Here is a 24,231-nt window from a genome sequence, read left to right as displayed (position 1 = left end):
CTGCTGCCCTTATCTTTCTAAAAAATTAGCAGTCATGGGTTTAGAAGGTGCTGCCTAAGGGCCCCCGGTGAGTTCCTGCCCTGCGTCTTGTGAATGGTATACACATGGCTGCCACTGTTTGTCGGTGGTGGAGGGGCTGAATATTTGTGGAAGGGGTGTCAATCAAATGGGCTGCTTTGTCCTGGATGGTGCTGAGATTCTTGAATGTTGACGGAGCTGCACTCATCCAGGCAAGTGGAGAGTATTCCATCACAACCATTTCATGATTCAGTCCCTTCTTTTTATTTTAAAATTGAAGATGTATAATCAGAAATAATCCTATTCATCCTGTAAACAGGGTGTTCTTTTCAAATAAAGTTCAAACGGTGGTTCTCCTTTAAATAAAATTAAATATAGAATTGAGAGTAGTTTATACAAGAGAAATCTGAATGCATATTTGTCATGGTTTATTTCACTTACATAGTGACCAGAGCCTAATATACCCACAGTATGTAATATAACACTGGCAATTGGAGTTTTCTCCTGGGGAGCAGTTAGCTCAGTTGACGAGATGGTCAGGGTTCAGTATAATGACAACAGCATGGATTTGATTGCCTTTCCGGTTAAGGTAGTCTTGGGACCTGCGATCTCACTCTGCCCCTGAGAGTGGAAGGTAATGGCAAAATGCCACTGACTAACGTTGATGAAATATTCACCATTCGCATTTATATCTTTGATACAATGGTCAACTGACCATATCCACACCCTTAGAAATTCTTGCTTAAAAGGAATAGTATTCCTCAAATTTTCTGGCCCATTAACTCCTGAAGAATTTTGAAAGGTATTTGTACTTTTTTAGAGAGGTACATAAACATAGAACATGGAACAGTACAGCACAGTACAGGCCCTTCAGCCCACGGTGTTGTGCCGACCATTTATCCTAATCTAAGATCAACCTAGCCTACACCCCTTCAATTTACAGCTGTCCATGTGCCTGTCCAAGAGTCGCTTAAATGTCCCTAATGATTCTGACTCCACCTCCTGGCAGTGCATTACATGCACCCACCACTCTCTGTGTAAAGAACCTACCTCTGACATCTCCCCTATACCTTCCTCCAATCACCTTAAAACTGCCCCCTCGTGACAGTCATTTCCACCCTGGGGAAATGTCTCTGGCTATCCATGCCTCTCATCACCTTGTTCACCTCTATCAAGTCACCTCTCTTCCTTCTTTGCTCCAGTGAGGAAAGGCCTAGCTCCCTCAATGTTTCTTCATAAGACATGCCCTCCAGTTCAGGCAGCAACCTGGTAAATCTCTTCTGCATCCTCTCCAAAGCATCCACATCCTTCCTATAATGAGGCGACCAGAACGGGACACAAAGGGCAGCTCGGTGGCGCAGTGGGTTAGCCCTGCTACCTCAACGGCGCCGAGATCCCAGGTTCGATCCCGGCTCTGGGTCACTGTCCATGTGGAGTTTGCACATTCTCCCCGTATATTCTTCCCGTACCAGCCTCCCCGAACAGGCGCCGGAATGTGGCGACTAGGGGCTTTTCACAGTAACTTCATTTGAAGCCTACTTGTGACAATAAGCGATTTTCATTTCATTTCATTCATATGCATGGGTTTCACCCCCACAACCCAAAAAGATGTGCAGGCTAGGTGGATTGGCCACGGTAAATTGCCCCTTATTTGGAAAAATGAATTGGGTACTCTAAATTTAAAAAAAAAGAACTGGGCACAATATTCCGAGTGTGGTCTAACCAGGGTTTTATAAAGCTGCAGCAAAACCCTAGCAAGGCTCTTAAACTCACTCCCCCTGTTAATAAAAGCCAACACACCATACGCCTTCTTAACAACCCTATCAACCTGGGTGGCAACTTTGAAGGATCTACGTATATGGACCCCCAAGATCCCTCTATTTCTCCACACTTCCAAGAATCTTGCCTTTAACGTGTATTCAGCATTCAAATTCGACCTTCCAAAATGAATCACTTCACATTTATCTAGGTTGAACTCCATCTGCCACTTCTCAGCCCAGCTCTGCATCCTGTCAATGTCCTGTTGTAACCTGCAACAGCCCTCAACACTATTTACAACTCCACAAACTTTGTGTCATCGGCAAACTTACTACCCCACCCTTCCACTTCCTCATCAAAGTCATTTATAAAAAACACAAAGAGCAGAGATCCCAGAACAGATCCCTGTGGGACATTACTGGTCACCGACCTCCAGGCGGAATGCTTTCTATCCACTACCACTCGTTGTCTTCTTTCGGCCAGCCAATTCTGTATCCATACAGCCAATTTTCCCTGTATCCCATGCCCCCTAACTTCTGAATGAGCCTACCATGGGGAACCTTGTCAAATGCCTTACTGAAATCCATATACAGCACATCCACTGCCCGATCTTCATCAATGTATCTCGTCATACCCTCAAAGAATTCAATGAGGCTTGAGGCATGATCTGCCCCGCACAAAGCCATGCTAACTATCTTTAATCAAACTATGTTTATCTAAATAATCATAAATCGGGGGCGGGATTCTCTGATCCTGAGGCTAAGTGTTGACGCCGTTGTAAACGCTCAACGGCGTCAACATGGCCTCAGGAGCAGCAATTCTGACCCCTACAGGGGGCCAGCACGGCACTGAAGCGACCTACGCTGCTCCAGCTGCCGATCCCAGCGTCAGATGGGCACCACGGGCCTGCGCAGTGGGATCAGCGCGATTGCCGCGCATGCGCGGTGGTTCGCTCTCTGTGCCAGCCCGACACAACATGGCGTAGGGCTACAGGGGCCGGCGCGGAACAAAAGAGGCTCCCAGCCCGAGAGGCAAGCCCACCTATCGGTAAGCCCCGATCGCGGGCCAGGCCACAGTGGAGGCCCCCCCCGTGGGTCGGACCACCCAGCCCCCCCACCAGGCCACCCCCAGATCCATTAACGCCGAAGTCCCGCCGGGTAAGACCAGGTGTGAACAGCACCGGCGGGACTCAGGTTTTTTTTGTACGTCCGCTTGCCCCATCCTGGGCTGAGAATCGCCGGGGGGGGACCCGTAGAGCGGCCCCTGACCGTCGCCGCGCCGACTGCGCCGCCGCCAATTCTTTGCACTCCGGAGAATCGGCGGACTGGCGTCGGAGCGGCATCGCGCCATTCGCGCCCATCCCGGCGACTCTCCAGCCCGGCCTGGGTTGAGAGAATCCTGTCCCCTATCTCTCAGAATCCTTTCCAGTATTTCATTCACCACAGATATAAGACTGACTGATCTGTAATTCCCAGGGATTTCCCTATTCCCTTTCTTGAACAAAGGAACAACATTTGCCTCCCTCCAAACATCTGGTACTACTCTAGTGGAAAGTGAGGATGCAAAGATCATCGCCAACGGCGCAGAAATCTCCTCCCTCACTTCCCATAGTAACCTTGGGTATATCCCGTCAGGGCCAGGGGACTTATCTATCCTGATGCTTTTTAAGCACATCCTCCTTCTTAATATTAACCTGTTCAAGCCTATTAATCTGGTACACGCTGTTCTCATGAGCAACAAGGTCCCTCTCTCTAGTGAATACTGAAGCAAAATATTCATTTAGGGCCTCCTCTACCTCCTTAGACTCCAAGCATAGGTTCCCTCCACTATCCCTGATCGGCCCTACTCTCACTCGGATCATCCGCTTATTTCTCACATAATTATAGAATGCCTTAGGGTTTTCCCTAATCCTTTCAGCCAGGGCTTTTTTGTGCCCCCTTCTAGCTCTCCTAACTCCATTTTTGAGTTCCTTCCTGGCTACCTTGTAACCCTCTAGAGCCATGCCAGATCCTTGCTTCCTTAATCTTACGTAAGCTTCCTTCTTCCTCTTGACTAGAAGCTCCACCTCTCTTGTCATCCAAGGCTCCTTCACCTTACTATTCCTTCCTCGTCTCAGTGGGACAAAACTATCCAGTACTCACAGCAAGTGCTACTTAAACAATCCCCACATTACTGTTGTGCATTTCCCTGAGACAAACTGTTCCCACTTTATGCCCCTCAGCTCCTGTTAATAGCAGTATAATTTCCCCTCCCCCAATTAAATACCTTCCCATGCTGTCTGTTCCTATCCCTCGCCATGACTATGGTAAAGGTCAAGGAGTTGTGGTCACTGTCACTGAAATGCTCTCCCACCGAGACATCTGACACCTAACCTGGTTTGTTGTCAAGCACCAAGTCCAATATGGCCTCCCCTCCCCCCTAGTCGGCCTACCTACATATTGAGTCAGGAATCCTTCCTGGACACACCTGACAAAATCTGCTCCACCCAAATCATTTGCAGTAAGGAGGTTCCAGTCAATATTTGGGGAGTTGAAGTCACCCATGACAACAACTCTGTTACTTCTGCACTTTTCCAAGATCTGCACCCAATCTGTTCCTCCATCTCTCTGCTGCTATTGGGGGGTCTACAGAAAACTCCCAATAAAGTGACTGCTCCTTTCTTGTTTCTGACTTCCATCCATACTGGCTCAGTAGACACACCCTCCTCAACTACTTCCTTTTCTGCAGCGGTGATGCATTCTCTAATTAACAGTGCCATGCCACCTCCTCTTTTACCTCCCTCCCTATTCTTCTTAAAACATCTAAACCCCAGAACATCAAACAACCATTCCTGCTCCTGTGAAATCCATTTCTCCGTAATGTCCACAGCATCATAGTTCCAAGAACTGATCCATGCTCTAAGTTCATCTCCCTTATTCCTGACACTCCTTGCATTGAAACAGACACATGTTAACCCATCCCACTGAGAGCAACTTTGCCCTGTCAACTTAATCCTTCCTCACAGACTTGCTGCATACTATTTCTGCCTGTTCAACAGCTACCCTATCCTCTGATCCATAGCTCTGGTTCCCGTCCCCCTGCCAAACTAGTTTAAACCCTCCCGAAGAGCTCTACCAAACCTCCCGCCAGGATATTGGTGCCCCTCCAGTTTAGGTGCAACCTGTCCTTCATGTACAGGTCCCACCTTCCCAAGACAGTATCCCAATGATCAACATATCTGAAGCCTTCCGTGCTGCACCAGCCCTGTAGCCACTTGTTCAGCTGCACCCGCTCTCTGCTCCTTGCCTCACTAGCATGTGGCACCGGTAACAAACCTGAGATCACTACTCTGCTTGTCCTGCTCTTTAGCTTCCAACCTAACTCCCTAAAACCACTTTTTAGATCATCATCCCTTTTCTTAGCTATGCTGTTGGTGCCAATGTGCACCACGACTTCCCCCTTAAGAATCCTGTAGACTCGATCTGAGACTCTCTGGCCCTGGCACCCGGGAGGCAACATACAAACCTTGTTCACGACCACAGAATCTCCTATCCATTTCCCTAACCATTGAGTCTCCTATCACTACCTCTTTTCTACTCCCCCCCCTTCCCTTCTGAGCCACAGAGCCGGGCTCAGTGCCAGAGACCTGGCCACTATGGCCTTCCTCTGGTAGGTCCTCCCCCTCCACCACCCCCACCCCCCCCCCCCCCCCCCCCCCCGCCACACCCCCAACAGCATCCAAAATACTTGCTTTGAAGGGGAACGGCCAAAGGGCCTGCACTGCATTTAATCATCAAGTTCAAATTATAAGGGTACTTACATCACTCTGCAGATCATAGGCTTTCCTTGCCTGCATCACATCGTTCTGGTCTGGCAGACAGGTCCACTGGTGCAAGTGACGTCTGTAGTCAATGTCGCTGACCAGAGTCTGGCATTTTTTGGCCAACAGGATGTCCAGCATGTCGACTGGCACGTTGAATTTGGTCTTTGATTTCTGAAAGTCTTTCTTGTACTCCCTGTCGCTCTGAATCTTGGCGACGTGCATGGACCAAACCATCTTGGGGTCATCTTGAATGTTGCGACATCCAACATGGTGGCCAAGCTGCTTGCGATAGGCTGTTTTATATTTGTACTAAAGCAGGGATCAAACAAATGATGTTTCATTTGATGATCAAGTTCAAATTCTAAGGGTACAATTATCACAATCTTTAATCTATAACTCTGACTCAAAATAAAAAGGTCCACTTACATCACTGGCAATATCACGGGATGCTTTCGCTGCCTTGATTGAGATGGCGTCAGGACGTAAATTGTAGCCTTTCTTCTTATCCTCCTCCATGCCAAGTTTGTACAGTTTCTATTTGAAAGAAATAATATTCATCTCATCAGGTTCAAAACAAAAGTCAATTCCTTTTGAGTTCTTCATCGCAGCAAAGGTGCATGGGAGAGATCCACAAGCTTGCTGGTGACTCCAGCTTGAGATCCCATTCCAAATTACAGGTAAGAAGGTTCTACCATGGTTCGGATGGGCACTAATGGCTCCCATACAGTGGTGCCTGTCTTCATTTGTTCTTCGTAGGCAAAGAAGACAAAGACTGCCCCCCACCCACCGCCCTTTACCTCAACCATGCTTATCACTAGCCAAAGATCAGGGAAGGAATTAACAAAGAATAGGTAGGACAACAAAGAGAGGTGGGGTCGTAGCCTCGACACTTGAAGATCTGACTGAAAACTTTTAAAAGTTTCAGCGTTGATCACTTTTGTGAGGGCTATGAAGAATCCAGCATGAGTTGAAGGATAGAAAGAAATAACATTTATTTACAATAACATATATATACAACAGCAGCAGCAGCAACTCCCTTGCCGAATCTAGCCGATTCCAAACTGGCCAGCTTTATTTATGCACGGAATCTGCGAATGATTTCTCCGCCCACCTCATTGGGGAAGCTCATACTCCCAAAGGATTGTGGGATTGCTATTCATCTCCAGTCAGTGGTAAACAGGCAGGTTATAACAGTAACTAATTTCAGGAAGGGTGTAAATGCATTACAAGAGGTTAAGAGAAGGTTTACCAGACTAGTACCTGGAATGGGTGGGTTATCTTATGAGTAAAGGTTGGACAGACGAGGAATGAATCTGTTGGAATTTAGAAGAGTAAGTGGCAACTTGATTGAAACATGCAGATCTTGAAGAGTCTTGCTGGGGTGAAGGTGGAGAGGATGTTTCCTTTTGGGGGAGAATCTAGAACTGTTTAAAAATTAGGCGTCGCCCATGTAAAATGGAGATGAGGTGAAATTTCTTCACCCAGAGGGTCATGAGTCATTGGAACACTCTTCCCCAATAGGCACTGGAAGCAGAGTCTTTGAATATTTTTAAGGCAGAGGTGAGTAGATTCTTGATAAGCAAGGGGGTGATAGGGTATCGGGGGTAGGTGGGATGCAGATGTGAGATTACTATAAAATAAACCGAGATCTTACTGAATGGCAGAGCAGGCTCGTAGGGCTAAATAACCTACTCCTGCACCTTGGTCATCTGTTCATATCACACTGTCTCCCTTTGTAATGGGTCAAAGGAACCCATTTCTTCAGCAGTGGATTTGCAGAAAGCCCACCCTACCACACTGTGAACTGGGCAGAAAAGACAACCACCAAAGTAAGGTAAAAATGCCCCATTTTTATCGCAAGATTTTCACATTTCAGTTTTAGTCCTCCTGTTGTATATTGTATATCAATTGAGTATTAATTGTATCGAGATAGTGGCTAACAATTGGAGAATCAACTGTCCACATGTATATACATGTACAGGTTGAAAACAGCAGCAACTCCCTTGCTGCTCACTCTCCTCTAGCCGATTCCAAACTGGCCAGCTTTATTTATGCCCGGAATCTGCTAATGATTTCTCCGCCCACCTCATTGGGGAAGCTCATACTCCCAAAGGAGTATAGGAGCAGGTTGAAAAAGGGTTCGCCTTTTTTGTCAGAGGTGCATGGTATGCAACACAAACTGTTTTTTATTCATTTATGAGATGTGGGCGCTGTTGGCTGGGCCAGCATTTGTTGCCCATCCCAGAAGGCATTTAAGAGACAATTACATTGCCTTGGATCTGGAATCACATGTCGACCAAACCAGGTGCAGATGACAGATTCCCTTCCATAAAGGAGACTAGTGAACCAGATGGGTTTTTATGACAACCGACAATGGTTTCATGATCATCAGTAGACTTTTAATTCCAGATTTTTATTGAATTCAACTTTCACGATCTGCCCTGGTGGGATTCGAACCCGGGTTTCCAAAGCATTACCCTGGGTCTCTGGATTACTAGCCCAGTGACAATACTAGCACATCACTGCCTCCCCAAATAAAAGCTTGTAAGTGACTAAAGAGTGGCATCCAGCATTCTATCCTTCCCTACCTGGATGCCTACTGCATCTTCAATCCTGCTTCCATCAACTGGATTGCTTCTGTGTGTGCAATAAATGCTAAGACAGTGAGAAGTGCCATTTCAAAATGCCCTCACATACTCACGTCACTGCAGCTGATCTGGTTCTGTTTTGCTAATATTATCTCTGGCGTATCTGGCACGACGTGAATTTTAGTCTTGTCCGCTTCCCAGGCTTCAATGTATGCATGCTAGGGGGAAATAAAAAGACACAAAGATTAGCACTTTGATGGGTAACATTCAAAGCATATCTGTCAATTAACCAAGTAAGTAATCCAACCTTGTTCATTATCTGTGCGTTATTCTTTGCTAGAGTCAGGTCCATGGAGTCAGACAGGCTGGTGAACTTCAGCTTGGATGGGTGCTGACGGTAATTGCTGTCACTCAGGATCTCGCCAGCTTTTTTGACTTTGGCCACGTCTAGTGAGCCCATGGGAGACCATCCGATACCCTTCAGCCACCCAAGGTCTGCTTTGTACAGATTCTGGAAGAGAATGAAAGTTCTTACTGCCAACGTGCTGCTTCTCCTTGATGTAGCAGATGTTATAAAAATAACTCGTATACATCAGGTAACAATGCAACTGAGATCATTAATAATCTGGACATAAAGGCGATCGTTATTAAAAATAAACTCTCATAAACCAATTGGTGTGATAATGAAAGGCTTTGTACAACAGCTTATCACATTTTTGAATTCACTTTGATCAGCAATGACCATTATTTTCTAAGCAAGTGTGATAACCAATTTTTGATAGAGCAAGGTCTCAAAAACACCAACAAGTTGATATGCGTTTTAATGGAGATGGTTGAGGAACCAAAGTTGGCCAGCACAATTTAAGAACTTCCTGCTGTTCTTCGAGAACTATGATAGAATCACGATATCCAGCTGAACCATCAGAAAGAGCCTCGATTTTGTGTCTCAACAGAAAGGTGACACTCCCTCAGTACTGTGTTGGACTGATAGCCTGGGTTAATTACTCAGATCGTGGAAAGTCGATCAAACCACACAATCTTCTGATTTAGGGAGCGGTGTGCAACTGAGCCCAGAGAGCTGAAATCTGTGGATCCCATGCCAATGTTTTTATATTGTAATGTCTTACACAGCCATGGTATGTTCATGATTCAGCCATTTCCTTTTATTTTCAATTTTTTAAGTGATCTCTCATCGTAACTCAACCCCTGTAATGCAGGGATCATTTTTGTAAACCTACGTTGCACTCCCTCCAAGGCCAGAATATCCTTCCGGAGGTGCGGTGCTCAGAACTGTTCAGAGTGACTCCAAGTGGGATCTAACCAGGGTTTTGTATTGCTGCAGCATTACCTCTTGTGTCTTTATATTCCAATCCTCTAGATGTAAAGGCTGGCATTCCATTAACCTTGTTGATTAGTTTTTGCACTTGTTCCTTGCATTTTAAGGACCTAGTCACCTGATCCCTCGGGTCTCTTTGGATATCCACTATACCTAACCTCTTTCCATTCAGAAAATATTCTGCTCATTTTTGGCTAAAAATGCATAATTTGCCTTGGGCAACATTAGGTTTGGGAAGAGAACCAACAGCAACCAGACACTTCCACATCATATTGTTGTTTTAAAAAGGTTAGTTTACACCTATCTCATCCTGAAATTGTTGAAGAATATTGGGTGAAATTCTCCCGAAACGGCGCAATGTCCGCCGACTGGCGCCCAAAACGGCGCCAATCAGACGGGCATCGTGCCGCCCCAAAGGTGCGGAATGCTCCGCATCTTTGAGGGCCGAGCCCCAACAGTGAGGGGCTAGGCCGGCGCCGGAGGAATTTCCACCCCGCCAGCTGGCGGAAACGGCCTTTGGTGCCCTGCCAGCTGGTGCGGAAATGACATCCCCGGGCGGCGCATGCATGGGAGCGTCAGCGGCCGCTGACAGTTTCCCACGCATGCGCAGTGGAGGAAGTCTCTTCCGCCTCCGCCATGGTGGAGACCGTGGCGGAGGCGGAAGGGAAAGAGTGCCCCCACGGCACAGGCCCGCCCGCGGATCGGTGGGCCCCGATCGCGGGCCAGGCCACCGTGGGGGCACCCCCTGGGGCCAGATCGCCCCACGACCCCCCAGGACCCTGGAGCCCGCCCACGCCGCCTTGTCTCGCCGTTCAAAAGGTGGTTTAATCCACGCCGGCGGGACAGGCAATTTATCGGCGGGACTTCGGCCCATACGGGCCGGAGAATCGGGCGGGGGGGCCCACCAACCGGCGTGGCCCGATTCCCACCCCCGCCGAATATCCAGTGCCGGAGACTTCGGCAACCGGCGGGGGCGGGATTCCCGGCAGCCCCCGGCGATTCTCCAACCCGGCGGGGGTTCGGAGAATGACGCCCATTACCTTTGGTTTGTTCTAAGAATGTTCTGTCATTACCCAACAAAAGTCTAAGTAGGTTTTTGGATATATTATAAGTTTTCATTGTCTTTAAATTCTTATGTTAATACTGAAACAAGTGATGATCTGGGTTCACTGATCTAGAATTTTGAATTCACCACCATTAAGGACCCAATTTGGCCCAAACTTCATCTTTATTACAATGGTCAATCTAACCTTGATTAAAAAGCTTTGCTGATCAATCGCTCAAGATTTTCAACTAAAGTTTCATATTTTGGGGAGACACACGGAACACTCTGTAAGTCATATGTTTTCGGTGTCCAGATCACATCATTCTGGTCTGGCGGACATGGGCACTGGCATGGGTAATGTCTTTAGCCTATGTCTAGACCAACAGGAATGTAATGAAAACATAACTTAGATGAAATATTCGCCGTGCGCATTTATACCTTTGATACGATGGCCAACCAAGCCAAATAGACATCCTTGTAAACTCATGATTAAAAGTAGCATTCACCAATATTAGCATTTTCTGACCACCTTCTCCAGATGTTTCAATGGTATTTTTACATTTTTACCTTGGTACTCACATTGCCTTCTTTACCCGGATCACATTGTAGAGCATCTCTGTAGAATGTTCCCATAAAAGAACACATGGTACTCCATTTGCCAGATTTTTGCCCACTCACTTAACCCATCTATATATTTTTGTACCCTCCTTACGTCCTCTTCACAAAGACTGCAAATAAAAAGTAATTGCTACAATGCACTTACTACCCAGGAATCCATCCAATTTTCTGTTAATAATGTGCAAGTGCCAATGCATATCATTTACGATCATGTACTCACATCACTCTGCAGATCATAGGCTTTCCTTGCCTGGATCACATCGTTCTGGTCTGGCAGACAGGTCCACTTGTGCAAGTGACGTCTGTAGTCAATGTCGCTGACCAGGGTCTGGCATTTTTTGGCCAACAAGATGTCCAGCATGTCGACTGGCATGTTGAACTTGGTCTTTGTTTTCTCAAAGTTCTTCTTGTACTCCCTGTCGCTCTGAATCTTGGCTACGTGCATGGACCAAACCATCTTGGGGTCATCTTGAATGTTCCGGCATCCAATATGATGGCCAAGCTGCTTGCGATAGGCTGTTTTGTATTTGTACTGTTGAAAGAAATGTCACTGCTAGTTTACACAAAGTTTTTTTAGAATCGCTACAATACAGATGAAAGAAAAATCTGTACTAATATCCCAAAATGATTTCAAAGTTTTTTAATTAAAGATATTACAAATGAAAACTTACATCACTGGCAATATCTCTTGATGCCTTGGCAGCTTTAATGGAGATGGCATCAGGGCGTAGGTCATATCCTTTTTTCTTTGATTCTTCCAGTGCAAGTCGATATTGATTCTAGGCATTAGGATTATAAATAAATACAGGATTACATTGGAATAGATGAAAAAGTTGGGTCTTTGAAATAAGAATTTTACATACTTACATGACTATAATTTATTTTGTTCTGGCTTGCTAACACAATCTCTGGTGTGTCTGGCATGATGTGGATATTCAGCTTGTCCTTCTCCCATGCTTTAGTGTATAAACGCTGCAAGGAGATGTTATTAATTGAAAAGGCTTAATGCAAGTGATCTCAAGAAAACATTTCAAAATAATAATAATATAATAATCTTTATTAGTGTCACAAGTCGGCTTACATTAACACTGCAATGAAGTTACTGTGAAAATCCCCCAGTCGCCACAGTCCGGCGCCTGTTTGGGTACACTGAGGGAGAATTCAGAATGTCCAATTCACCTAACAGCACGTCTTTCAGGTCTTGTGGGAGGAAATTGGAGCACCCGGAGGAAACCCACGCAGACATGGGGAGAACGTGCAAACTCTGCACGGACAGTGTCCCAAGAGGGAATCGAACCTGGGACCCTGGCGCTGTGAAGCAACAGTGCTAACTGTGCTACCGTGCCGCCCTGTATAACTTATAACTAAATTATTCATTGACACATTTTGCACATATGCTTTACAGCCTGGATTTTTAGAATGTCGGGAGCAGGTTCCCTACTATCTAATGAGTTGGAGGGGAACACATGCCTGCAGACTTCCAACTTCTCTGCTGCCATTTTACACTCTAATGAGCATCGATTGACATTAGGTGGGGCTTCTGTCCCTCACTCGGAGGAAGTCCTGCCGTGGAGAACCTGGCCAAACTGAAAATCCCGTCCCACAAATGCACTGGTCATAAATAAAGTTGTGTTATGAGGTATAGATGATGGGGTGGATTCACCAGTCCCCAAGTCGCGTGTTTCTCGGTGGCGAGCCATTCGCAGGCGGTGGGATTCTGTCTTCCCCCCGCTTGTCAATGGTAACTCCCATTGAAGCCGCCCCACGTCGCTGGGAAACCTGCGGGCGGATTTGCGCTGCTGGCACGAATATGGAATCCCAAAGGCCAGAGAATTTTGGCCTATAACTTGAAAAGACTTGAAAACATAGCCTGCTTATGATAATGATGGCATTTTCTTGTATGAAGAACATACAAACATACAAATTAGGCGCAGGAGTAGGCCATTCGGCCCCTCAGGTCTGCTCTGTCATTCAATAAAATCATGGCTGATTAGACTTTAACCTCAACCCCACATTCCTGTCCACCAATAACCTTTCATCCCCTTGTTAATCAAGATTCTATTTATCACTGCTTTAAAAATATTCAAGAATTCTGCTTCCACTGCCTTTTGAGGAAAGAGTTCCAAAGACACACGACCCTCTGAAAGAAAATAATTCTCCTAATCTCCATCTTATATGAGTGACCCCTTATTTTTAAACAATGATCCCTCATTCTAAGTTCTCCCAAAAAAGGAAACATCCTCTCCACATCCAACCTATCAAGACCCCTCAGGGGCAAAAAGGTTTCAATCAAGTCACCTCCTTCTCTTCTAAATTCTAGTGGATACAACCCAAATCTCTCCAACCTGTCGTCACAAGACAACACACCCATTCCTGGTGTTACCCTAGTAAACCTTCTCTGAACTGCTTCTAAAACATTTACATATTCCCATAAATAAGGAGGCCAGTACTGTACACGATACTCCAGATGTGGCCTCACCAAAGCTCGGCATAACTGAAGCATAACCTCCTTATTTTTGTAATCAATTCCCCTCACAATAAACAATAACATTCTATTAGCCTTCCTAATTACTTGCTGAACGCGTCTTTTGTGATTCATGCACCAAGACACCCAGATCCCTCTTCACCTCAGGTCTGCAATCTCTCACCATTTAGATAACAAGCTTCTTTGTTATTCTTCCTGCCATAATGGATGATATCACTTTTGCCCACATTATATTCCATTTGCCAGATTTTTTCCACTCACTTAACCTATCTATATATTTTTGTAATCTCCTTATGTCCTCTTCACAATTTACTTTCCTATCTACCTTTGTGCCGTCAGTAAATGTAACAACCATACCTTCGGTCCCTTTCCCCAAGTCATTTATATAAATTGTAAACGGTTGAGACCCCAGCACTAAGTCCTGTGGCACACCACTTAACACATCTTGCCAACCAGAAAAAGACCCATTTTTGCCACCTCTGGTTCTGTTGCGAGCCAAGCCTCAATCCATGCCCAATATGTTACCTCCTACACCACGAGTCCTTACTTTCCACAATAACCTTTGATGTGACACCTTATCAAATGTCTTCTGGAAATCAAAGTACAGCACATGTGACTGCTTCAAAGAACTCTAATAAACTGGTTAAACCTGATTTCCCTTTCACGTAACTATGTCGACTCTGATTGCCTTGAATTTTTCCAAGTGCCCTGCTAAACCATCTTTAATAATGCCTTCCAACATTTTCCTGTGACAGATCTTAGGCTAACTGTCCCACAGTTTCCTGTTTCCGTCCCTTTTGAATAAAGGAGTTACATTTGCTTTCTTCCAATCTAATAGAACCTTCCTCGATCAAGGGAATTTTGGAAAATTAAAACCAATGCATCAACTATCTCATTAGCCATTTCTTTCAAAACCTGAGGATGAAGTCCAGGCAGGCCAGGGGAATTGTCAGCCCACATACTCAACAATTTGCTCAATACCACTTCCTTGGTGATTGTAATTTTCCTGCGTTCCTCCCTTTCTTTCCATTTTCTGATTAGCAGCTATTTATGGGCTGTTACTTGTGTCTCTACACTGAAGACCGATGGAAAATACCTGTTTAATTCATCCTCCATAGCCCCACTTTCCATTATCAGTTCCCCAGGTGCACTTTCTCTTGGACCAACGCTCACTTTGTTAACTCTTTTCTTATTTAAATATCTATAGAAACTCTTACTGTCCATCTTTATATTACTCGCTAGCTTTTTCTCATACTCAGTTTTCCTTCCTCATTAATCTTTTTGTTATTCTTTGATATTCTTCATATTCTTTCCAATCTTCTGACCTGTAACTCGTCTTTGCATCAGTATCTGCTTTTTCTTTAAGTTTAATCCTGCTTTTAATTTGTTTAGATAAGCACAGTTGATCGGCCTGCCCCTTTTCTTTCTCATGGGAATGTGTCTATTCTGAAATATCTCTTTAAATGTCTACCACTGAACATCTATCGCTTGAGCACATTTGCCAGTTCACTTTAGCTAGCTCTGCTTCCATGCTCTCATAGTTTCCCTTATTTAAGTTTAAACTACTAGTTTTGGTTGCACTCTTCTCTCCCTCAAACTGAATGTACATAGAACATTGGATTGGATTGGATTTGTTTACTGTCACGTGTACCGAGGTACAGTGAAAAGTATTTTTCTGCGAGCAGCTCAACAGGTCATTAAGTACATGGGAAGAAAATGGAAGAAAAGAAAATACATAATAGGGCAACACAAGGTATACAATGTAACTACATAAGCACCGGCATCGGATGAAGCATACAGGGGTGCAGTGTTAATGAGGTCAGTCCATAAGAGGGTCATTTGGGAATCTGGTAACAGGGGGGAAGAAGCTGTTTTTGAGTCTGTTCGTGTGTGTTCTCAGACTTCTGTATCTCTGCCCGATGGAAGAAGTTGGAAGAGTGAGTAAGCCGGATGGGATGGGTCTTTGATTATGCTGCCCGCTTTCCCCAGGCAGCGGGAGGTATAAATGCAGTGTAATACAGTGCAGAAGGAGGCCATTTGGCCCGTCGAGTCTGCACCGACCCACTTAAGTCCTCACTTCCACCCTATCCCCGTAACCCAATAGCCCGTCCTAACCGTTTTGGACACTAAGGACAATTTAGTATGGTCAATCCACCTAACCTGTACGTCTTTGAACTCTGGGAGGAAACCGGAGCACCCGGAGTAAACCCACGCAGACATGGGGAGAACGTGCAGACTCCGCACAGACAGTGACCCAAGCCGGGAATCAAACCTGGGACCCTGGTGCTGTGAAGCCACAGTGCTAGCCACTTGTATTACCGTGCTGCCAAACATTCAATCATGTTATGATCACTGCTACTTAGGGGTGCCTTCACTATGAGGTTATCAATTAATCCTCCCTCATTCCTCAATACCAGATCTAGTATAGACCACCCTCTTGTTTGCTCCAGAACGAGCTGTTCTCAGAAACTATCCCAAAAACTTTGCCCATCTGATTTATCCAATCTATATGTAGGTTAAAACCTCCCATGATTATCGCAGTGTCTTTCTGACAAGCTCCCATTATGTTTTCTTTTATACTCTGATCTACTGTGTAGTTACAATTAGGAGGCCTGCACACCATTCTGACTCCTTGCCTTTAACATTTCTCATCTCAAGCCAAACGTCTTCTACATCCTGAACTTAGATCAGCTCTGTCTAATGTGCTAAGGCCATCATTAATTGACAGCGTCATCACTCCACCTGTTCTCAACTTCCTGTCCTTCCTAAATGTCACCTACCCCTCAATATTCAGCTCCATAATACCATAAGACATAGGAGCAGAATTAGACCACTTGGCCTATCAGGTCCGCTCCGCCATTCAATCATGGCTGATATTTTCTCATCCCCATTCTCCTGCCTTCTCCCCATTACCCCTGATCCCCTTATTAATCAAGAACCTATCTATCTCTGTCTTAAAGACTCTCAGTGAATTGGCCTCCACAGCTTTCTGCGGCAAAGAGTTCCACAGATTCACCACCCTCTGGCTGAAGAAATTGCTCCTCATCTCTGTTTTAAAGGATCGTCACTTTGGAGCAGCATGGTAGCATAGTGGTTAGCACAATTGCTTCACAGCTCCAGGGTCCCAGGTTCGATTCCCTGCTGGGTCGCTGTCTGTGAGGAGTCTGCACGTTCTTCCCGTGCAGGTTAGGTGGATTGGCCATGCTAAATTGCCCTTAGTGTCCAAAATTGCCCTTAGTGTTGGTTGAGTGGGGTTACTGGGTTATGGGGATAGGGTGGTCCGGGCCTGGGTAGGGTGCTCTTTCCAAGAGCCGGTGCAGACTCGATGGGCCGAATGGCCTCTTTCTGCACTGTAAATTCTATGATCTATGATCTAGTCTGAGATGGTGTCCTCTGGTTCTAGTTTTTCCTACAAGTGGAAACATCCTCTCCATGTCCACTCTATCCAGGCCTCGCAGTATCTCGTAAGTTTAAATAAGATCCCCTCTCATTCTTCTAAACTCCAACGAGAACAGACCCAGAGTCCTCAAATGTTCCTCATATGACAAGTTCTTTATTCCAGGGATCATCCTTGTGAACCTCCTCTGGATCCTTTCCAAGGCCAGCACATCCTTCCTTAGATACCGGGCCCAAAACTGCTCACAATACTCCAAATGGGGTCTGACCAGAGCCTCAGAAGCACATCCCTGGTCTTGCATCCTAGCCCTCTTGACATGAATTCAAATGACATGAATTGCCTTCCTAACTGCTGACTGAATCTGCATGTTAACCTTAAGAGAATCGTGAACAAGGACTCCCAAGTCCCTTTGTGCTTCTGATTTCCGAAGCATTTCCCCATTTAGAAAATAGTCTATGCCTAAATTCCTCCTTCCAAAGTGCATAACCTCACACTTTTCCACATTGTAGTTCATTTGCCACTTCTTTGCTCACTCTCCTAGCTTGTCCAAGTCCTTCTGCAGCCCCCTTGCTTCCTCAATACTACCTGTCCCTCTACAGATCTTTGTATCATCTGCAAACTAAGCAACAGTGCCTTCAGTACCTTCTTCCAGATCATTAATGTATATTGTGAAAAGTTGTGGTCCCAGCACAGACCCCTGAGGCACACCACTAGCCACCGGCTGCCATCTTGAAAAAGACCCCTTTATCCCCACTCTGCCTTCTGCCAGTCAGCCAATCTATGTCATCCTGTAGCCATGTCTCTCTAATAGCTATCCAGATCGTACTTATTCATTTCTACTTGAGCAGCTTACCTGGTTAAGGGTGTTTGAATTATGCTTTGCCAGTTCTAGGGGCATGGAGTCAATCAAACTGGTGAACTTGAACTTGCTCGGGGGCTGACGGTAATTTTTCTCACTAAGGATTTCGCTGGCTTTTTTGGCCTGTTCTACATCCAGCGATCCGTTAGGGGCCCAGCCGGTGCCTCTCAGCCACTGAAGATCAGCCTTGTATTGGATCTGTGTCATAGAAAGAAAATAATCGAAGATTACATATTTTCCCATGACCTTGATTGAAGCCAAAGATGAAATGCAACTCATGAATTATTCTCAGATCATTTTTTTTACATCAGAAGATTTAATTTAACACTGATTTTACAATCTACTGAGTAGCATTATGGAGAAAAAGATCAGTTAGAAACACACCAAACAAATGGATCTTTTCACAGAACAGGGGCGAGATCCTTGGGGGCTGGCGTGAATCCCGCCCCCGCTGGTTGCCGAATTCTCCGGCACCGGATATTCGGCGGGGGCGGGAATCGTGCCGCGCCGGTTGGTGGGCCCCCCTCCGCGATTCTCCGGCCCGGATGGACCGAAGTCCCGCTGCTAAAATGCCTGTCCCGCCGGCGTAGATTAAACCACCTACCTTACCGGCGGGACAAGGCGGCGCAGGCGGGCTCCGGGGTCCTGGGGGGGCGCGGGGCGATCTGGCCCCGGGGGGTGCCCCCACGGTGGCCTGGCCCGCGATCAGGGACCACCGATCCGCGGGCGGGCCTGTGCCGAGGGGGCACTCTTTTCCTTCCGCCTTCGCCACGGTCTCCACCATGGCGGAGGCGGAAGAGACTCCCTCCACTGCGCATGCGCGGGAATGCCGTCAGCGGCCGCTAACGCTCCCGCGCATGCGCCGCCCGGAGATGTCATTTCCGCGCCAGTTGGCGGGGTACCAAAGGCCTTTTCCGCCAGCTGGCGGGGCGGAAATTCGTCCGGCGCGGGCCTAGCCCCTTAAGGTTGGGGCACGGCCCCCCAAGATGCGGAGCATTCCGCCCCTTTGGGGCGGCGCGATACCCGACTGATTTGCGCCGTTTTGGGCGCCAGTCGGCGGACATCGCGCCGTTTCCGAAGAATTTCGCCCCATGTCCTCATTTAATGAGTATCTGTTCTGTAGGTCTCACTTTGTGCAATGTATCCAACTGCAACAAAATCAAACGGTTCAAAAACTGGCATAACAAGTAGTCGGTTTTGGGAATAAAGTGTGTATTCCGTGAAAAGTGTCTTAACTTTAAAAGCAATGTATGTTCTGCTGTCAACCAAGCAATGTCCGAATGGGACTGCTCATTGCCACTGAATTATCAGCGGGGAGGTCGGGTGGGTGGTCAGTGAGGGGCGGACAGTGGCAGAGCCATGGGGTCTTGTGATGGGGTCATATAGGCGGGAGGAGCCCCTTGAGTTTGTGAAGTGTGGGTTGGAGGGGGGAGGGGAGGCAGTCAGTGCTATAGTTACCCAACAGTTGGAAATGAGTTTATTTCTTATAACTTTGCCTGGGTAATTATTACTCTAAGATAGTTGGAACAATCCAAAGTTTGCATTTTAAATCATACTTTCAGATAGTTCTGATTGCAGAGCAATTGCCCAATGGAAGTTTGAACTTCCTGGGCAATAGTCGGGCAAACCTTAACTGGAGGCTTCCAGGGCAGGGAGAGGGGTGGTGGTTCCCTAATTGGGCTTGCGGCCTAACAGGCAACTTCGCCAGACCTTGAGAAAGCCATCGGAGATCAGGGTGTTCAGATTGCGGCACTCAAAGCCAAGGTGGCGAGGCTGGTCAGGACTCATAAAGGGCTGAGGGAAAAAGTCGATGGCCAGGAAAACTGATCACATCGACAAAACCTGCGGATCGTGCGGCTACCAGAGGGCACGGATGGGAGGACCCCATGGAGCAGCGATGCTAGGGAAGCTGGTTGGCAAGGAGGGCTTCACCAAGCTCCCGGAGGTGGACCGCGTCCACAGGTCGATCCAGCAACAGGCCAAGGCTGGGGAACCACCGTGGGCAATGATTGTGAGACTCCGCAGATACCAGGATAAGGAGTGGATCCTGAGGCGGGCAAAAAGCGTGAAAGCGTGCAGTGGGAACGACCGTCCATCCAATGTCCATCAGGACATTGGAGCAGACCTGGCCAAACACCGGGCAGAATTTAACGGTGCCAAATCCGCGCTGTATATAAGCAAGGTGCGGTTTGGCATTCTCTACGCTGCCAAGCTATGGGTCACCTATCAGGACAAGGAGTAATATTTTGCCGCCCCGGAAGAGACCAATGAGTTTGTGCAGAAAAATGAACTGGGGAAACCGTAGTAGAAGACAAAGATCACAGCATGGGCTTCAGGGACTCAGGAGGGACAGGGGCGACCACATTTAGGGGAGAGAAGTAGACGACATGTGGAGAAGGTTTACCAACCCTTTTGAGGACCTGTTCTGAACCAGCAACCAGGGGCAGGGGGGACAGACAGTAAGGGAAGAAGGGAAGGCACGGGGGAGGAGGGGAGAAATGCTGAGGAGAAGGGAAATGCACACTCGACACAGTGGAGAGACGGGGAGGAAGGCCATACTCCTGGAGGGACACAGACCCTCCCACACATAAAGATCCGGGGAAGCAGAACATCCTACTCATCCTCTAAAATCAACAGTTCAACATGACTCTGCTCGTCACGATAAATGTAAATGAAATGTTCTCTTTGTGACTCTGTACACCATTGTAAATCAGGAAACGTGAATATGAAGACTATGGTCAAAGACACGGTGACGACCTGTGATATATATGCTCTCGATGTGGTTGTTGTTCTGTTTTAAAAAAAAATGTATTTATGTGTCGTGTAAATTTTGAAATTAAGTGTTAAAATTCCCGAATAAAAAATACTTTGAAAAAATTAATCTCAACAAGTCTAAATCAATGGATACAAATGGCCAAGCCAAAAATGCAAATAAACTGGATGCCAATTATTACAAGATCAAGAATTGTGCCTCAGAGTGCGCAGATCTCCAAAACAAAAATGTCCTTTGAGTGGGAGAGCAGTATGCATGTAACATATTAGCATGGGGAATGGTATACCGCAGAGCACTGCAGCCGACTCTCTAGCACAATTCCAACACTGTTCCACTGATTGTGGGAACGTGATTGTATTGCAGTGCGTAACTGATGCGCAATCAATTACTCTCAAGACGAAGTGATTCATAACTGAAGGCTTTAATCTGCTAGAACTCTTCCCCAGCAGCTTCGATACAGAAAGTGAAGGCTGCTGGGATGGCACCAGTTCTTATACTCCACCTCTCAGGGCGGAGCTACGTACATCAGCCAATGGTAGACTCCTGGGTCTAACCAATGGTCATCCACCTCTCAGGTACCGCAATACCTGGTATTACCACAGTAACCTTATTCAAGTTAGCTTAACATGGACAACTGAAGCAAGTTAGGAAAATCTTTCATTGACCAACATTGTGACATATCTTAATGACTGCACTCAAATTGCACAAAATACTTTATGTTCAGAAGGAAGCAATCAAGCTTTACTTTTGCTGGCTTCACAAAAAGACAGAAAGGTAGACGTTTAAACATTGGGCTACACAGCGAATGACTCCAACTTAAAATCTTGGTCTAAAAGTAGGGTACCATTAAAGTTGCACTATTAGTGTTGCTGTGTTCAAACAGTCAAAAGGTGGTAATAAGTACCTGTTTTTATTTTCAATCCCCTGTAAAATATTCCCGGAAAAGAAAAGAATGCGAGTGAAGAGTAATTGCTGCAATTACTACCCGTGAAGTCATCTAATTTTCTGTTACTAATATGCAAGTGCCAATGCATATTATTTACGATCATGTACTCACATCACTCTGCAGATCATAGGCTTTCCTTGCCTGCATCACATCGTTCTGGTCTGGCAGACAGGTCCACTGGTGCAAGTAACGTCTGTAGTCAATGTCGCTGACCAGAGTCTGGCATTTTTTGGCCAACAGGATGTCCAGCATGTCGACTGGCACGTTGAATTTGGTCTTTGATTTCTGAAAGTCTTTCTTGTACTCCCTGTCGCTCTGAATCTTGGCGACGTGCATGGACCAAACCATCTTGGGGTCATCCTGAATGTTGCGGCATCCAACATGGTGGCCAAGCTGCTTGCGATAGGCTGTCTTGTATTTGTACTAAAGCAGGGATCAAGCAAGTCATGTTACATTCATTTACCAAATTTAACTTGGTGAAACTATACTCAGAGAATGCTGAATATTCCTAACTTGGAATTCCATAACAAAATTAACAGGTCTACGTACATCACTGGCAATATCTCGGGATGCTTTCGCTGCCTTGATTGAGATGGCGTCAGCACGTAAACTATGGCCCTTCTTCTTTGACTCCTCCAAACCAAGTCTGTACAGTTTCTATGGGGATAATAATAACATTGTTCAGTACAAGTTCCAAATTTCCAAACTTGCATCAACTTCCTTGATTTTGTTTATTGGCAGTGGGAGTTCCTTTATTTCAGCATCTGACTTCCGTACATGCAGTCTCAACTTTTTCTTCTATTTGTGTTGTGTCCCATATGCTTGTTGAATTCTAGTCTAAAAATGTACTGATTAATTGTGTCCTCGTCATTTTGACTCAAGGTGTGACAAGGCTGGTAAAATAGTATTTATTTTCCATCCCCAGTTGCCCGGAGTACTTAAGGTGCAAACGTATATTATGGGAACTGGAGTCACATGTAGGGCAGATTAAGGATGGCACGCTCCCTTCACTTTTGTATTCTGACCCCCTTGAGTTTAAGGCCAACATTCCAGTTGCCTTTTCATACAATTGTGGGAATGAAGCAGTACAGGGGAAGACCATTTGCCCATTATGCCTCTGCTATTCTTGGATAGAGCTATCCAATTAATCCCACTTCCCTGTTCTTTCCATTTTGCCTTATCAGTGTTTTTTTTAACCTACATGTATTTATCTGATTCTCTTTTGGAATGCACTGTTGAATTTGCTTTCCCCACTGTGTTTCCACCAGTGCATTCCGGATCATAACTCAATGTGCAATAAAACATTTCCTAATGAGACTTTGGTGCTTTTTCCCAATTAACAAACCTGTGTCCTTTAACTTGCCAACTTTGTTGCCACTGGAAACAATTTCTCTTTATTCATTTTATCAAAACCATTCCTGATTTTGAACAGTGCTATCAAATCCCCTCTTAACTCAATTTGCTCGAATGAGAACAACTCCAGCCGCTCCTGTTACTTCACATAACCTTGGCCCCCCATTCCAGCTACCATTCCAGGAAACCTCTTCTCAATCCTCTTCACAGATTCTCCCAATTTGAGACTGGGTCGCGTGGTGAGGCTGGGAACATTGAATTATCGAATTTACAGTGCAGAAGGAGGCCATTCGGCCCATCAAGTCTGCACCATCGAGCTCCCTACTGAAGCACACACCTCCACCCTAGCCTCGCAACCCAGTAACCCCACCTAACTTTTTTTTGTTTTGGACACTAAGGGCAATTTAGCACGATCAATCCACCTGACCTGCACATCTTTGGACTGTGGGAGGAAACCGGAGCACCCGGCGGAAACTCACGCAAACACGGGGAGAGCGTGCAGACTCTGCACATTCAGTGGCCCAAGTCAGGAATCGAACCTGGGACCCTGGAGCTGTGAAGAAACAGTGCTAACCACTGCACTATATTGCCGCCCACATGGACATGGCCATGAACATGGAGTGTTTCCCGCTCCAAGGCCCAGTGAGAAAATACATCAAATCCTCCGATGCCGACCGCATTAGTTATGCACCCAGCTGTTCTACGCCGTATCATTTTCAGTGGCAGAGCAGGCCTGGATGGAGTGTAATCGGCAAACATATCCAAGCACCATGTTGAAAAAGTGCCCAACATCAAGACTCACTATCGAATAAAGAAGATGGACCATCTGAAAATGAAGGTAGGTTTCTGGAAACACTCCGAATCCGGAAATGAACCCCCTCCAGCTCACCAAATCTGGAAGATCTACCTGCAGATTCCCCCCGGCCCACTGCTATGGTGTTCCAGGGTCCAGGGTTACGGGTGGCCTCCATCGCGAACTCTGATGCAGCTCCAGGCATTGTTCAGGTGAGTCCTGAAGTTTGCATACCACATTGCTCCAGACGTCTTTTGTACCAGTGTTGCTTCCCACCAGCGTTGCAGAGAATCTGGTGTGGGGGGTGGGGTGTCAGGTCTTTATCAGCATCCCATCAATGGGACGAAAATAAGATTCACGGACACCAGCCGAAAATCTCGCTGTGAAGTGATGCCGGCATAAAGTCGATTTCTGGGCCTCGCACCATATTATCCCCTGCCCCCTCGCCATCAAGCACACC

At 46.3% G+C, this 24,231-nt stretch overlaps 1 protein-coding gene across 50 annotated transcripts in view; it reads right to left on the bottom strand.

Moving 5' to 3' along the window:
• Window positions 1–24,231, bottom strand: part of neb (nebulin) — a 376,446-nt gene that overhangs the window by 205,954 nt on the left and 146,261 nt on the right. For all 50 annotated transcript variants that reach the window (XM_072470732.1, XM_072470804.1, XM_072470803.1 and 47 more), the window contains 10 exons: window positions 22,175–22,282; window positions 21,737–22,048; window positions 17,901–18,104; window positions 12,033–12,137; window positions 11,837–11,944; window positions 11,386–11,697; window positions 8,474–8,677; window positions 8,280–8,384; window positions 6,005–6,112; window positions 5,576–5,887 (listed from right to left, as the gene is read on the bottom strand). In XM_072470732.1, coding sequence (XP_072326833.1) covers window positions 5,576–5,887; window positions 6,005–6,112; window positions 8,280–8,384; window positions 8,474–8,677; window positions 11,386–11,697; window positions 11,837–11,944; window positions 12,033–12,137; window positions 17,901–18,104; window positions 21,737–22,048; window positions 22,175–22,282 — 1,878 coding nt within the window. The remainder of the gene's footprint in view (window positions 1–5,575; window positions 5,888–6,004; window positions 6,113–8,279; window positions 8,385–8,473; window positions 8,678–11,385; window positions 11,698–11,836; window positions 11,945–12,032; window positions 12,138–17,900; window positions 18,105–21,736; window positions 22,049–22,174; window positions 22,283–24,231) is intronic.

This window comes from Scyliorhinus torazame, chromosome 2, assembly GCF_047496885.1.
Source record: "Scyliorhinus torazame isolate Kashiwa2021f chromosome 2, sScyTor2.1, whole genome shotgun sequence".
Classification (NCBI taxonomy): Eukaryota; Metazoa; Chordata; class Chondrichthyes; order Carcharhiniformes; family Scyliorhinidae; genus Scyliorhinus; species Scyliorhinus torazame.
The sequence above is the reverse complement of the archived record's forward strand: the minus strand, read 5'-3'. Positions and strand labels throughout refer to the sequence as shown.